Source organism: Phocoena sinus, chromosome 17 (assembly GCF_008692025.1).
Source record: "Phocoena sinus isolate mPhoSin1 chromosome 17, mPhoSin1.pri, whole genome shotgun sequence".
NCBI lineage: Eukaryota > Metazoa > Chordata > Mammalia > Artiodactyla > Phocoenidae > Phocoena > Phocoena sinus.
In genome coordinates this window covers 38,389,665-38,404,946 of record NC_045779.1, presented here as the reverse complement: position 1 = coordinate 38,404,946, position 15,282 = coordinate 38,389,665, and the positions used below count along the sequence as shown (strand labels likewise).

At 33.3% G+C, this 15,282-nt stretch overlaps 2 protein-coding genes across 3 annotated transcripts in view; both read left to right on the top strand.

Moving 5' to 3' along the window:
* Nucleotides 1-15,282, top strand: part of RAD54B (RAD54 homolog B) — a 96,317-nt gene that overhangs the window by 35,992 nt on the left and 45,043 nt on the right. The gene's annotated exons all lie outside the window — the stretch shown is intronic.
* Nucleotides 2,884-13,540, top strand: FSBP (fibrinogen silencer binding protein). The gene is made up of 2 exons (XM_032610504.1): nt 2,884-3,344; nt 7,269-13,540. The coding sequence occupies exons 1-2, from the start codon at nt 2,971-2,973 to the stop codon at nt 7,792-7,794; spliced, it is 900 nt and encodes a 299-aa protein (XP_032466395.1). The 5' UTR covers nt 2,884-2,970; the 3' UTR covers nt 7,795-13,540.

The following is a 15,282-nucleotide window of genomic DNA, read 5'->3' as shown; positions in this document are numbered from 1 at the left end:
CAGGGGAGAGAGACTGAACTCAACTGCTACTACAACAGGGATTTACAGCCAATAGGCAGGGTAAGGGGGTCAGTGGGTGGAAAATTACTGAGAGGAACTTGGTTAGGTATTAAGGGTGGGAGTATGAAGAATTTGGTTAGGTATCAAGGGTAGGGGGATTCTCTATAAACTGGTTTAGCAGGATCCTTGCTAAAGTCCTAGTTGAGAAGAAGGCTCAGAGGAGCCTGACTAACGTTTGGTCCAGGAGGGAGTTCTTGTCCGTAATACTAGAAACAATAGTATCATTTGTGACAAAAGGGTTAAGTAAAATGTAATCCTACCAATAAAGTTGTGTTTAATGGAAAAATATGCTGCCTCAGGTAAAAAATTTTGTTTAATTAAAATTCAATAAAGTAAAAAGTTCAGTCCCATTAACCACATTTAAAATGCTTAATAGCTGGACTTCCCTGGTGGTCCAGTGGGGCCAAAAAAGAAAAAAAAAAATGCTCCATAGCTACCTGCAACTCATGGCTCCTGTAATTAGGCAGAAAGAGTTCCAGACCTTCCTGGAGTACATTTTCATACCTATGTATGGACCTGCATTCTATACCTACACATATATTTTCTGTACCTACAGAAATATTTAGCTTTGGGTGGTTCGGGTAAGCATAATTGGATTATATTGTATGTATTTTTGTTTTACTTGCTTTTTTCACTTACCATAAATTTTGGAGCTTGTTCTGTGTCAATACACAGAAATCTACCTTTTGCATTTTAGTGCTGCCCAGAGTAGACCATAGTATGGATATACTTTAGTGACTTTAACTTGTCCCCAACTGATGTGCTCTTAGATTGCTTCCAATACTAGGCACCTAAGAAGGCTCTGCTGCTCCTTGTGTGTTTGAGTATTTTTCAAGGTAGATTCTGAGAAGTAAAATTACTGCAATTTTAGAAGTTTTTACACATGTAAACTATTAATACGTACTCTGAGATTGCCATCACAAATGCCATTTTACACTCTCATGAACGGTACAGAAGAGTACTCTGCCCTGCACCCTCATCCACTCCTGACATTTTCATTCTTTAAGAATTTTACCAGTCTTATGGATGAAAATAATTTTTCGTATACATTTCCTTGATAGTGAGATTGAACGTTTTTTCACATTTCCTCATGGATGTCTTATGGATGAAAATCGTTTTTGGTATACATTTCCTTTATGGTGAGATTGAACGTTTTTTCACATCCTTATGGATGTCTTATGGATGAAAATCATTTTTGGTATACATTTCCTTGATAGTGAGATTGAACGTTTTTTCACATTTCCATTAGCACATCATTTCTTAACACAATGCCTGTATTTCTTCCAAAAATAATAATATTGTTTAAAGACAGTATATATCCTGTGTTCTTGCTTTCCTTTGAGTAACTGTGGTCAGGTTGTTGGAGCAGGTCAATTTTCAGTTTGCATCTCTAGGGGCAAGAATCATTTGCATTACTATTTTCTACAATTTTACTCAGCAATAAAACTGCTCAAAGACGGTGAAAGGCTAGGACTACTAAAAATCAGATTACCCAGTAGAGTATGCCAGAAAACACCTAGCATCCTATAGTGTACCCAGCAATCTTTCACTTTTTTCCTGACAAATAACACATTTCCTGACAAATAACACATTCTAGCACATTGTCTGGTTCAAAGTGAGAACTTAACAAATTTAATTTAATTCTCTTCTATTGAAAGAATGAAAAACAAAGTAATTGAAAATTGATGGCATTTCTGTAGAGCTATAGTTCTCTGGATAGGGGCTGTATCTAGATTTACCTTTGTTTTCTTTGGGCCTTTCTCAGTGCTTGGGAACATTTTTACAGGTGTTCAGTAATTGATTGAATGGAACTGTGTTCAAGTATGTTCTAGTTCATTTTCCTATCTGGAGAAACATGTATATCAGGAGAAAATAGGCTTATTTGTTTACATTGTTATTTATCATGTTTCAGACAGAGATTAGAAAATATATCCTAAACACACAAATTGGTGGCCTTGCAAATGACTAGACTAGCTGTTTCCTTTCATAGTCCAAATTGTGTGAAAATGGCTAAATAAAGATCGTACTCTATAATAATAGCAAATGCGATTTTGTTGTGTGCAGTCTTAAGGTGTTATTATGCTGTTCTTACTGTGAATGGTGTTTTTTACACATGCTAAAGCAGGCTAGCATAATGCGTTGCTTTAAAAACACAATTTTTATCTGCTTTTTAGATTTAGTGTTCAACAAAAATTTCTTCTTAAGTAACTGAAAAAAAAAAAAACACGGTGTTTACTGTAGACTGTAAAATGAAGGAGAAGCTTAGCTTTACCGTGGAGTCTGAGCTGGGTGTAACCTAACTAGCTAGAGGATATGCAATTCCTGATTGACAGCAGGTCCAGCATTATGCAGATTTTGTAAGAGAGAACAGCGGCTCAGAAACAGTGATTAGGGGCTCTGTTAGGAATCACTACATTCACCACTCATATCTTTAGTTTTTCATTTTTCTGTCTACTGGATTTGTAAACAAATAGTACAAAACAGTTCCTCTTTTGTTTTTATTAAAGTGATACTGCAGTGCATTTTCAGTCTATCAGCTAGGCAAACGTGTCGGAATTCGATATTCTCCCTAAATTAGCTAATTTTTAGCTGTGTTCCATGCTTATCTCTAGACCTTTGTGTATTAAATCCTACCTCGAGCTGTTCTCTTTATACACAAGTGTGTTTTGCTTGTGCCTTCCTGTCTTCTTCAGTGAGAAGCTTTATGTAGGTCAGGCTTGGCTTAAGCAGATTTCCTGAACCTGCGTCAGCTTAAGCTGGAGGAATTTTAATAAACCCTCCCCTGTAGGCGTGGGCCTAAATGAGGCTAGCCTAGTTAAGCCTGATCTTTTTCTGTTTGTGAAAAGAGCTGAGCAGAGCTGAAGGCTGCATGGTGGTTTCAGAAACTGCCTACTTAATTTGAAAAGAACAATGGTAGGAAAAGCTAGATCTTCCAATTTTACCTTATCTGAAAAGCTTGATTTGTTAAAGCTTGTGAAGCCATATGTTAAAATTCTGGAAGAACACACTAACAAACATTCAGTAATAGTGGAAAAGAATAGATGTTGGGATATCATAGCAGTTAACTATAATGCAAGTGGAGTAGACCGCCCTCCTCGAACAGCGCAGGGCCTACGCACTCTTTACAAAAGGCTCAAAGAATATGCCAAACAGGAGCTATTGCAGCAAAAAGAGACCCAATCAGATTTTAAAAGCAATATTTCTGAGCCAACCAAGAAAGTTATGGAGATGATTCCCCAGATTTCCAGTTTTTGCCTGATAAGAGACAGGAACCACATACAAAGGTAAGCTTTATTTTATTTTGTTGTGAAAATTATGGCGCCTCCTATCTATTGGGCTCTGGCTTAGTTGTGATAAAGATATGCATAGTAAGCATCCCCACTACGGGAGCAGTGAATAGTGTCTTTGTTTTGTATTCTTAAAAAAGAAAAGTGAGGCTATAAGGAATTTTTCTGCTGCACTGGATTTAAGCCACTTTTTATTGTCTTCCCCTCCCCCTTCCCTCCTTCTGTAGTTTCTAAAAAGTAAAGGTTAGGGAAGAATAAATGGGATGTAATTTGTGACATTACCTCATAAACTTTTAAAATTAAATTGTTTAATTAGCTTCTGAGAGATACCTTTTTCTTATTTCATTTAAGATTACATTTCATTAGAATTTTCAATTTTGTATAAAGTTAGCAGTTTCAGGAAAAATGGAACCCTTGCTTTTTTTAATGAATTATCAGTGTCTACACTTACTGAATATTAATTGAGCTAAAAACCTAAAATGAACAATTAAGTAAACTTGTTAATGGCATCATTGTATATATTAAAGTTTAAAGTATTTTTAAATGTACAGTTTAAAGTATTTTTCTAACTTAACATTGAAAATAAAAAAGACAAGAACACAAGAAAAGGAGTTAATGCCTAATTAGGGATTCAGATTACTTAATAAAACTAAAAACTTTTGTTGTTTTTACACAATAATGGTCTAGTTTCACTTTGATTTGGGGTCATACAGGAAAGGGTAAGCTCTCCCATACTATTCTGCAAGGGTATCAAATTATGAATTTTAATATATCAATAAGAGCAACTGGATTAGAAACAGTTTTTTTGGTTGAATTTGTGCTCTACATAAGTACTTGCCTGGAAATCTTCAAAAACTATTATCCTGCTGCTGATTCAGATTTTAACCTCTGGCAAAAGATAAAAATGGCAGCTACAGGCTTCTTCTGAATCATTTAGGGTAATTTAAGCAAACTGTAAACTCCTTGTTAGTTGAGGAACCTTCAAACAAAACTTTACAAGGTACTTTCCTATTGGTGGAAGAGTCATTATATAAGCAAAATTATTAATTACCTATGAAATCCCTTTGAAGTTAGGGAAGAAATGGAAAAACCTTTTTAGCCAAACATATTTGTTATTTTGATAATTTACTAGGATAATATTTTTGAGCCCAGCTTCTTACCATATACTTCTTATTTCTAGTTGATAGCATAGTAAAAAAATAGCACCAGTGGGAATCCAAGATGTGGATACACAGTATATTAATTCATGGGGTCACTGCTTAAACTGTTCACTGTGATGACAGATGATTAAATCCTAGTATGCTGAATGTCCAAAAAAAAAAAAAAACTCCACAGTAGGACTGTTTTATACTCATTAAAATTTTTTCCCTCTTTGAATCATAAAGAACAGTGGCTTTGCATTATAGGTATAAAACTACCTTTGGGGTATACGTTTTTATAATTTGAAAACTACACATAGAAACTGTAGTTTTATCAAGTTGTGTATTTTAAAAATACACTGATATAGAAGAAAAATAATATATAAGATACAAAGATATATTTACATTTTGACCGCTTGTGTGTGTGTGTATGTATGTATGGTGTATATACATGTATATACATAGAATATATATACCTACACAGTCAATCTTTGGGGCATCAACATTTCTCTGATTAAATGCGTTGATTTACACATTTCTATACCTACTGTTTAAACAATCAGTTTTTCAGATTTTAAAGGTAAGAATATCAGAAATACGCCAATTAAATGCTTATTTTTGTTAGCGTGTGTCTGCTCTGCCACTTTCTCTGTACTAGCATTTTAATTTATAATATATTTATGTACTTAATATACTTGTTTGACATCATCTTGAATCTTAATTATCTCAGAAGTTTATAATTCACGATCTTAATTATACTTCTATATAAATATGACAGTTAATCTCATCAAACTCTCTATACTTAATAAGGAAAATATTACTGCTTATATAATTTAACGTATTTAAGTATATACAGCTATTTTGTAAGGCTGTTTATTTCTACAAGTGACATTGATTTATGTCTTTATATTTACCTCTCTTTAACATCAGATTATATTTTGTGTTTTTATAATCAATTTGATCCTCAGAGTTCATATTCATACATTTTAGAAGTTCTTTTCTGTTTTATCATTTTTTTGTGACCTCTAAGTCATTTTTAGACTTTGTTATGCCTTATTTGTAATGTTTTAACTAAAGTGGAATGGAATATTCCAGATATAAGGCGTATTTTTAATTTACATGGGAGTATATTGTCTATGTTTAATTGTCTTTACAGTCTATTATACATACTAATTTGGAAAAGTAATTATGTGGATTTAAAAAATTTAATTTATATCTGTTGTTTTAACTTTTTCCCAATCTAGGATTTAGAGATGTTAATAAAAGCAAATCTTACTAATTTGAATTACATTTATATTCCATTGTTTTGCTTTTGAAAATCATAAAATGACAAAAAAAGACAAGAATGAAAATGAAGGAATTTATATAATCTACAAATAGGTTTTTTATAACATACTAAATATCTTATTATTTCATTTGTGCCTCTTAGACAAATATCTGATATTTCTGGCAATTTAATGTTATTAGTAAGTGACATATGGGGAGTTTAAATTCTTTTCCTTATGTTCTACTTAAACTTGTTCCAGCATTTTAATCATCCATGTAGAATGTATTCTAACCTATATTACTTATTTATAATTTATAAAATGTTATTTAAATAATGTGAAGTGTAGCATTTCCATTAATGTTCCAATAATCTCTTTCACCTCGATAACTTTTAAGTTAAGCAGAAACATAAATTAAAAAGAAAAACCCTCAAGAAACATTATGTATTCTTAATTCACAACTTCATGTTATACATGAAATTATTTAAAAACCAACAATTTTCAGGAACATTGTGTTTATGTCATAACAAATATTGTAATGTCAAAGTTTAAATTATGCTAAAACTGTAGTTGCCTCTAATAGGAATGCATATTTTATGGAAATTTCATGTAAATTTAATAAATTTTCAATATATCATATATAGGCCATTAAAAAAACATTGCATTGAAAAAACCCATTTCATTTATTCAATCATTCAACATATGATGAGTACCTGTGAGGTTCCAAGTAGAGTATTATACTGGGTACTGATGATCCAGTGGTAGATCTAAACCCTTGCCCTTGTACACTTCACCTGACCACTGGTTAAAAGACTTAAAGATCACCTGAGTCATGTAGTTTAGGATAGGTAAAGGGGAAACACCATTACATCTGAAATTGGATAGTTAGGAGAACCCCCTGATAGTTGGGCATACCCAGAATCATACACAATCTTGTTTTTCCTGTGTGTGTGTGTGTGTGTGTGTGTGTGTGTGTGTGTGTGTGTGAGAGAGAGAGAGAGACTATTGAGAAATCAATACGTCTCAGAGATTGCCTTCCACTGTCCTGCTGGAAGTCATAGACCCTGGTGATTTTTAGATCAGGACAGGAGAGGAGAAGCAGGAGGTCTAGGACTAAGGTGTCGGGATAGCAAGGCCCAGAATGAATTAAATGACACTTTACACCATTTAAGAACCTCAGACTTATAGGGACAATTGGTATCTCTTTGAGAGTATCAAAAATGCCTTTTCTTTTGTATTTACCTCGATAGCCTTGTGTAGTATTTGTAAGTTCCTGTTCTTTTAAGAGGCCAATTTTAAAGTTAAGGATGGAGATATATATATATATATATATATATATAATTAAAATCCCAACCATAGTCACTTTAATTTATTATTGCAAGGGTTAAAAATATTTTTTGTTTCATAGTTTTCTTTATAGCTTGATAATTTAATGTATATTAAATATGAAATTATGCTTTAAAATGCTCTTATATTCATTTGATTTACATTTTATAATGCTTTTTTGTGTGCTGTAGTGCAAACTTGGATGAGGAAGCACAGGCTGGTACAAGTTCACTACAGGTAATGTTGGACCACCATCCAGTTGCTATTACAGTGGAGGTGAAGCAAGAAGAAGACATTAAGCCCCCTCCTCCACTGGTTTTAAATTCTCAACAGAGTGATACTTTAGAGCAAAGAGAAGAACATGAATTAGTACATGTTATGGAAAGATCTTTGTCACCGTCACTTTCCTCTGTTGATATGAGAATGACATCGTCTCCATCTTCTATCCCAAGGAGAGATGATTTTTTTCGGCATGAAAGTGGAGAAAATTTTAGGTCACAGTTAGGGTATGATCCTCAGATTCTGCAAATGCTGAAAGAGGAGCATCAGATAATTTTAGAAAATCAAAAAAATTTTGGATTATATGTTCAGGAGAAGAGGGATGGATTGAAAAGAAGGCAGCAGCTAGAGGAAGAGCTGCTAAGAGCAAAAATTGAAGTGGAGAAGCTGAAAGCAATTCGCTTACGGCATGATCTATCTGAATATAATAGTCTCTAAGATTTTTTTTGCAGTCTTGCAATTTGATAATTTTAATTTTGGCCAAATTACTTTCATTTGGGAATATCCTGAAGCAGAGTACATATTCTTTTTTTTTTTTGGCCACGCCGCACGGCATGTTATGATCTTAGTTCCCTGACCAGGGGTCGAACCCACACCCCCTGCAGTGGAAGCACAGAGTCTTAACCACTGGACCACTGGGGAAGTCCCAGAGTACATATTCTTAAAAAATATTGCTAATCTCTATTATGAAAAAGGCTTTTTTGACATGATTTTCTAATTATTTAATTTTCCTTTGATATATATTAAAACGCTGATTGGTATGGTTATAAATTTTTTTGTCTTCCTCTAATTTTTTTCCTAAGATGTTTTAATTGTTGGCCTTACAAAAGATGTTTTATTTTGGTTATTAACATATATATAAATAACATATATAAATACATAAGTATTCTTTCAAAGTTCTGAATCTTCAGCATTTTTAATTAGCACTTTTGAAAGCTGTGTGTAGTTCAAAGTTTTTAAGTCAATCTAATTTAGAAGCAATACTAGCCTAATAGAAGCTTGTCTGTATGACATTGATTTTTATGCTTTCATTCTTTGACGGAGTAAGTCCTAGGATTTTAGGGATGGAAGGTATTTGGAGAACACTTTCCCACCTCAGTTTTGAGGTAATGAAACCGAGGTCCAGGGAGAACTCAATGATTTACTTGATGTAACAAAGCTCTTTATGGCAGAGCAATGACCAGCACTCAGTTTTTGTTTCTCTGTAATTTTTTTCCCCCTGCCATTCCACAGAAGTAAAAATCCACAAAAATATCCTACATGTTAAAAAATTAGAAACATTTATTTCATTAAAATTGCTTTTAAAAATTGGTGGGTTATGAAATCAGGGGAATTGTGTCAATTACCCCCTTCCTCCTCCTCCTTTTTTTGTCCAGCAAAATAAGATATTCTATTGGAGCTGTTATATATTTTGACTACAAGATTTAATACGTCAATTCATTTGCAATGTCTTAGTATGAAAAAGATTTCTTTCACAGTAAAATCACAGTAAAAACTTTAATGAACAAAATTAAAATTTTATTTAGAATAAAAATAGCAAAAATTATATGTTTATAATTTATGATATCTATAGTCTTTTATGTTTTTGTAAATATTGCTATTTTAGTATTTGTGGAAATAAAACCTTGATTCTTAAAGCACACATAGACATTTATGTTAAATCTTTAATATGTTTATTACTTAAGGATTTCTATTTTTGCTGGAACTGTGTTGAGGAAGGATATTCAAGCCAAGCTTTAGAATGGGGTAGGTAGGATTTCAGCCGTATTGGGGAGAAAGGATGTTTATGCTAGAGTGAGCAGCATGAAAAAGGCATAGAGAATGAGAAAAAGTGGGTCAGAGTGTATAAGCACAAATACAGTGCTAAGCCAGGTGATGTTTAAGTGATTTTAAGTGAGCATAGGGCCAATTAGGGCTGTGATAATCTGGACAAGGACATAGACCTTGACTAACTGGTGTAGCTACCCTTGAGCTCCAGCAGAATTTTTACATGCAGAAATGAGCCAGAAATCTGCATTTTTATGAGAAATTTTTATTTGTAAAACATTTGCAAATCATTAAAATTATTTAAAATAATAAATAGACGAAACGTGAATGGGCCTCATTCAGCCAGTGGGCTTTCGGCTCATGGCCTGTGGTGTAGAGCAGTGGTTCACCAAGAGTAGACCCTGACCAGCAGCATCAGCATCTCTTGAGAACTTGTGAGATGTGTAAATCCATTCCTTTCGGATCAGCAACTTGAGGGGTAGAGTACAGCAATCTGTTTTAGTAAGTTCTCTAGAGAGATTCTGATGCAAGTGAAAAAACCACTCAAAGAACCACTGGAATAGAGTATTTTGAAACCTAACATGGTGCCTAAATCATATTAGATTTTCAGAAATTTTTGTCGAAGAGTGGGTGAAGGTAAATTGAGGGATATCAGTTTGGAAGTTGGAAGCTGGTTGGTGCCACATTATGGATTACATTAAATGCTGTTTTTAAGGAATCGAATGTGAATATATAATGGCAAGCCATGGAAGGCTTTTGACTAGGGACATATGACTAGAGCGCTGACTTAATGTCATAATAGCAGCATTTCAGGGTGGGTATTGTAGTGAGGGGAAATTAAATCTGAAATTTAGACTATGGCTATAGGAATAGAAAGAATAAAAATAAAACGGACTCTTACAGTACCGTTTTAGCTTGTTGACCGCTTAATTTCATTGGCGTTTTGTATCTGCTGTTAGAGTTAAATATTTTATTGTAAAAATGCCTTGAATGTATGATATATCCTTTTGACAATTTCATCTTTAATCTGTGCTTTGACTTTTCTTTCAGTCTAATGAATCTTATAATTCTTATTTGAGGTAATGTTTTTACAATATTATTCCAATAAATCTTTAAGGTAGTAAGCTTTAACTTTTTGAAATGATTGAAAGCAAATTACCATACAAAATGTAATTCATGTTATAATCTTAGCATGGTACTACTCAGAATTGTTAATGAAAGTTCAATTTGAATGCTGACTTTGTACAGCTAAATCAGTTTTCCAGGTGTGTTCTGTGGAACATTAATTCTGTGAAATGTTTTTAGCCAAGTTATGTGTTCAAAAAAGTGCAATATACATCTTTTTTGGTGGTTAGATTCTAATATAAGTGTGGAAGCTAAAAATGTATACTATATAAAATTGCCCTTGAAAATTTTTTTGCTGCCCAGAAAACAGTGTAAACATAGTCTGCTACAGTCTATTTTTCTCCAGCAGTGTTCAAGATTGTTGTTTCGTTGCTTATGTCATGTGACAGACTTGTTAGCATGTAGGGACTGAGTAGAATAAAAACCTTATTTTACATATTTTTAAACAACAGAATTACACTTATTGCAGTGAGTTTACTGCAGCAGTTTTTCTGAGTCAATCTTGTTTAATTTTAATCTGCAAAAATTAAAGTGAATGTGGTTCTGCTCCATTTTCATTGCTCCATCTCCCCACCTATGCAATTATAATTAGCATAGTATAGTTTATGGGAATTTCTGTGTAAAGAAGACTTGTTTGATGACTGAACTCTTTTTAGAGGCTGTTTATTATTACCTTGCAGAGTATCTTAGGGAAATTATGAGCTAAAGCTTTTTTCTTTTTCTTTCTATATTGAGACTTTTTTGAGTTTTTGACTACTTACCAACTTACATTAGCAGTTTTTGCTGAGGACAAGTTTCACTAAGGGGAATATATAAGGGCAAATTCTATTAGTACCAATGGAATACAATTGAAGCCACCAGACATCCTACTATACAGAGCTGTTTGGGGCCGTGAGTTTACTTACGAAATGTAATGCTGGAAAAACATAGGAAAGAGTGTTTTTATTTTTAAAATGTAGACTTGGTTCTGTAGAAATACTATTTCATCCAACATATTAGAAATTTAGATAGTGCCTAGTTATTCTTGCCACCTTCTTGTCTTTTCTTATCCATTTGAACTTAAATGGATGTTTGTTTTTTTACAAGCTATGATTTTATAAACCTAGGTATGATTTATAGTGGCATTCTGAAAAAGTTAATGAAGCTCTTTCATTTCTAACAAATGCCAGATTTCTTAAAATATTCAAATTAAATATTTTCCTTTTTTGTATAATGCGACATCAACTTGGTGTTATTCTATTTTTGAAAGATTCACTCTACCCTTGCCACTTTACTTATATGAAAATGTTTGAAATATGAATTATTTTCCATGTGCCTTCTTTTAGAGTAATGTCAAGTTTTAAATAGATATGTTTAAATAATTAAGTGTGGTAAATTGTAATTAATATATACTGTAGATAATAGTGGTTAAATGCATTGTTAATACATGTTCTTTTAAATACATGGTAATACATTGTACTGATTTGTGTACTCTTTGTGTGTGCCATGAAACAAAGAATTCAGTACTATAGAGGTAAATTTTTTTGATGAGGCATAATTGAAATACATTTCTTTAGGTGATATAATAGATGCCAAATGTACCATGTCTAAATTTCATAATATATTTATTTTTTTCAAATGTTAAGATTCACAAATTCTCAAAATCAATTAAATATTTGATGGTGACTTTGATTATAAATAGTTAAAAATAATTAGATGAAATATGGTTGCAGTACTTAACAAATACAAAAGAGTAAATTCTTAAAATATGCAACCTAATTAAACATTAGCAGTCATGCTAGATCTTGTATATAATTTTGAGAAATTTGTTCTGTATTTTTAAATGTATCTTCTTAAAGTTGTTTCATTAAAAGTAGCAGCTATAATGTGAATTTATATAATTTATTTTTAGTTTCCACTTCCTTTGTAAATAGTAGAAAGCAAAGTAAATAAATAAATAAAAATACCACCCAAGTTAGCCCAAACAATTTAAACTAAAATGGATGTATCATTAGACTTACACTTTGTTAGTAGATCTTTCATGAGTGTGAATTCACCTCTGTTACAAAGATTAAGAAATCCTTCAAATGTATAGAAACGAAAATGCCTACCACCTACATTCTACAATTAATGTTTTGCCGTATTTGCTTTATCACATGTTTGTCTGTCTATCCATCCATACATTTTTTTTTAAGAAAACTTATTTTAAAACAAGTTGCAGAATTAGAATACTTTACCCATAAACACTTCAGCATGAGTATTATGAACTGGAGTTCAATATTTATTTGTGTGTGTATGATTTTTTTAGGTAAGATTTACAAACAGTGAAATGCACAAATCTTAAATGCACCATTTGATGAGTTTTGACAAATGACTACACCTGTGTAGCTTAAACCCCCATCAAGATTTTAAAAGTTATCACCCCAGAAAGTTCTCTCCTGCCCCTTCCTAACCAATACCCTGGTACCTCAGGCAACCACTGTTTTTAAAAAAACACTAATTTCTAAAAAAACAGATAAGTTTTGCTTGTTCTATGACACAGTATAATTGAGATCATATATAGTGTAGATCCTTTGTTTCTGTTTTTTTCACCCGTCTTAATGTTTTTAATATTCATCCATCCTCTAATCAGTAGTTCATTGTTTTTTGTGGCTGAGTAGTATCCATTTTATAAATATACCACAGTTTGTTTATCCATTATCTTTTGACGGACTTCTGGGCTATTTCCGGATTTTGGCTATTATGTATATTATTGTATAAATGTGTTATGGACTTAATGCTGGATTAAGGAAGATATATGTTTAACTTTTTAAGAAACTGCCAGACCTTTTCTCAAAGTGATTGTACCATTTTACACTTCCCTCCATAGTGTATGGATTACTATTTTTTTAAATAAAGCTTTGCGTGTTCATTGATTGGAATGTCAGAATTGAAATTGATGAATAACTTTTTTTGATATTTAAATGAATTTAAAATGCTGGGCAGATAGTTTAGATATCTGGGAATATTATAGTTTTACTGATTTTTTTTCTATTTTAGCACTTATTGCATATATGCTTTGACATGAAGTACTGAGAAATATGATAAAATGTATATATAGTCCCTGCCATGCTCATGAAGTATCATTCTGAAATGATCTTTAATGCAAAGAAATAACTTCTAGGTTTATTTTGTACGTTTTGATACTTGTACCTAGTTGACCTTCATTCTGTTTTGTTAAAGAAAACTATGGATGATTAGCAGTTTGAAGTAATTTGTATATTAATGTTTGTATATTCTTTAGTGTAATAAAAACTATATGTTTTAAATCTTATATTTCAGTTATATGTTAATGCATATTAAAAGTTCTGGTAGCTTTTGGTAATTTTGAAACTCAAAAAATACAGTCTGCAAGAGTATTTACATTTTTTATTGAATTTGATGATATATGAGATTTTAAATTTTATTTGCTCCGTTGAAAACAGTGTGTGTATTTAGAATTGTTAAAAAAAAAGAATATTAAAGGCTTGGGTTTATGGAATGTATAATTAAACCATGCAACCCTAGAGTTACTATGCTTAGGACTCATTCATTAAGATGATAATGTCCGGGCTTCCCGGGTGGCACAGTGGTTGAGGGTCCGCCTGCCGATGCAGGGGACACGGGTTCGTGCCCCGGTCTGGGAGGATCCCACATGCTGCAGAAAGGCTGGGCCCGTGAGCCATGGCCGCTGAGCCTGCCTGTCTGGAGCCTGTGCTCCGCAACGGGAGAGGCCACAGCAGTGAGAGGTCTGTGTACCGCAAAAAAAAAAAAAAAAAAAAAAAAAAAGATGATAATGTCCACTATTAATATTAAAATGACAGTGTCTCCCCCTTCCTCTTTTATCAAAGCATGGTTTTAAGCACTCTTACCTTGTGAATCTTGCTGTAGGAATTCAAGCCTCTTGTTTATGAAGACCATTTTTGGTGTTTATTTGGGAAGTAAATTACAGGGTCAAGGGGGAAATAGATCAAAACCAAGTTCAGAAACAAAAATTACAGGTAGAGTGGAATTGTTAGTGGTGGTTAGTCTGGGATATAGCAAATTCGTCATTATTTTATACATTACAAATAGTCTAGATGAAGGCAGTTATGTTCCATATATGTTTAATTCCCAGTTATCTTCATTCTACTTTTTTGCAGTCATTCACCCTCTCCCTGCCCTGCCCTATAGCCTACATTTAAAATGGGGCTAAATGGGAAGGGACTAGTGCAAGATGATGATGATAGTTAACATTTAGAGAGCACTTACTGCATGGCAAGTACTGTTCTAAGTATCTTATATATATTAGCTAATTAGATGAAATATGGTTGCAGCAAGTCTGTGAGGTAGGTATTAGTATTACATTCATTTGGCAATTCATAAACTGGCAGAGGGGTGAGTAACTTGTCCAGGGTCACATAGCTAGTAAGGGACAGACTCAAGATTCATATTCAACTAGTCTTGGCTTCCGGGTTCATGCTTTTATCTTTCTTCTGTTCTGCAAAAGAAAGGATATATCTAATTCTGAGAGTCTTATGGTATTTCAAAGTGATTATAAGAAATTCTGGATTCTTAGAATTTAACTACTGTCTTTTGTTCTAGTCAGCTTTTTTTTCTCTTTTGCAGGGGAAAGTTTGGACATAACAGCGTAACAGTCAGCTCCTGAGAATATAACAGGATATTTGACTCTAGGAATGTTTTTCCCAAACATTTTTGATGAAGACACGCTTTTTATCCCCTTTTTAACAGCAATCCTGAGGAATTGCACTTTTCTGTTAGATAACCAAGTAAAAAATGGGAACAACTTTGAAAAACGCAGAAAGATATTGTCAGTCTTTTTTTTTTTTTTTTTTTTTTGCGGTATGCGGGCCTCTCACTGTTGGGGCCTCTCCCATTGCGGAGCACAGGCTCCGGATGCGCAGGCTCAGCAGCCATGGCTCACGGGCCCAGCCGCTCCGCAGCATGTGGGATCTTCCCGGACCAGGGCACGAACCCATGTCCCCTGCATCGGCAAGGCGGACTCTCAACCACTGCGCCACCAGGGAAGCCCTGTCA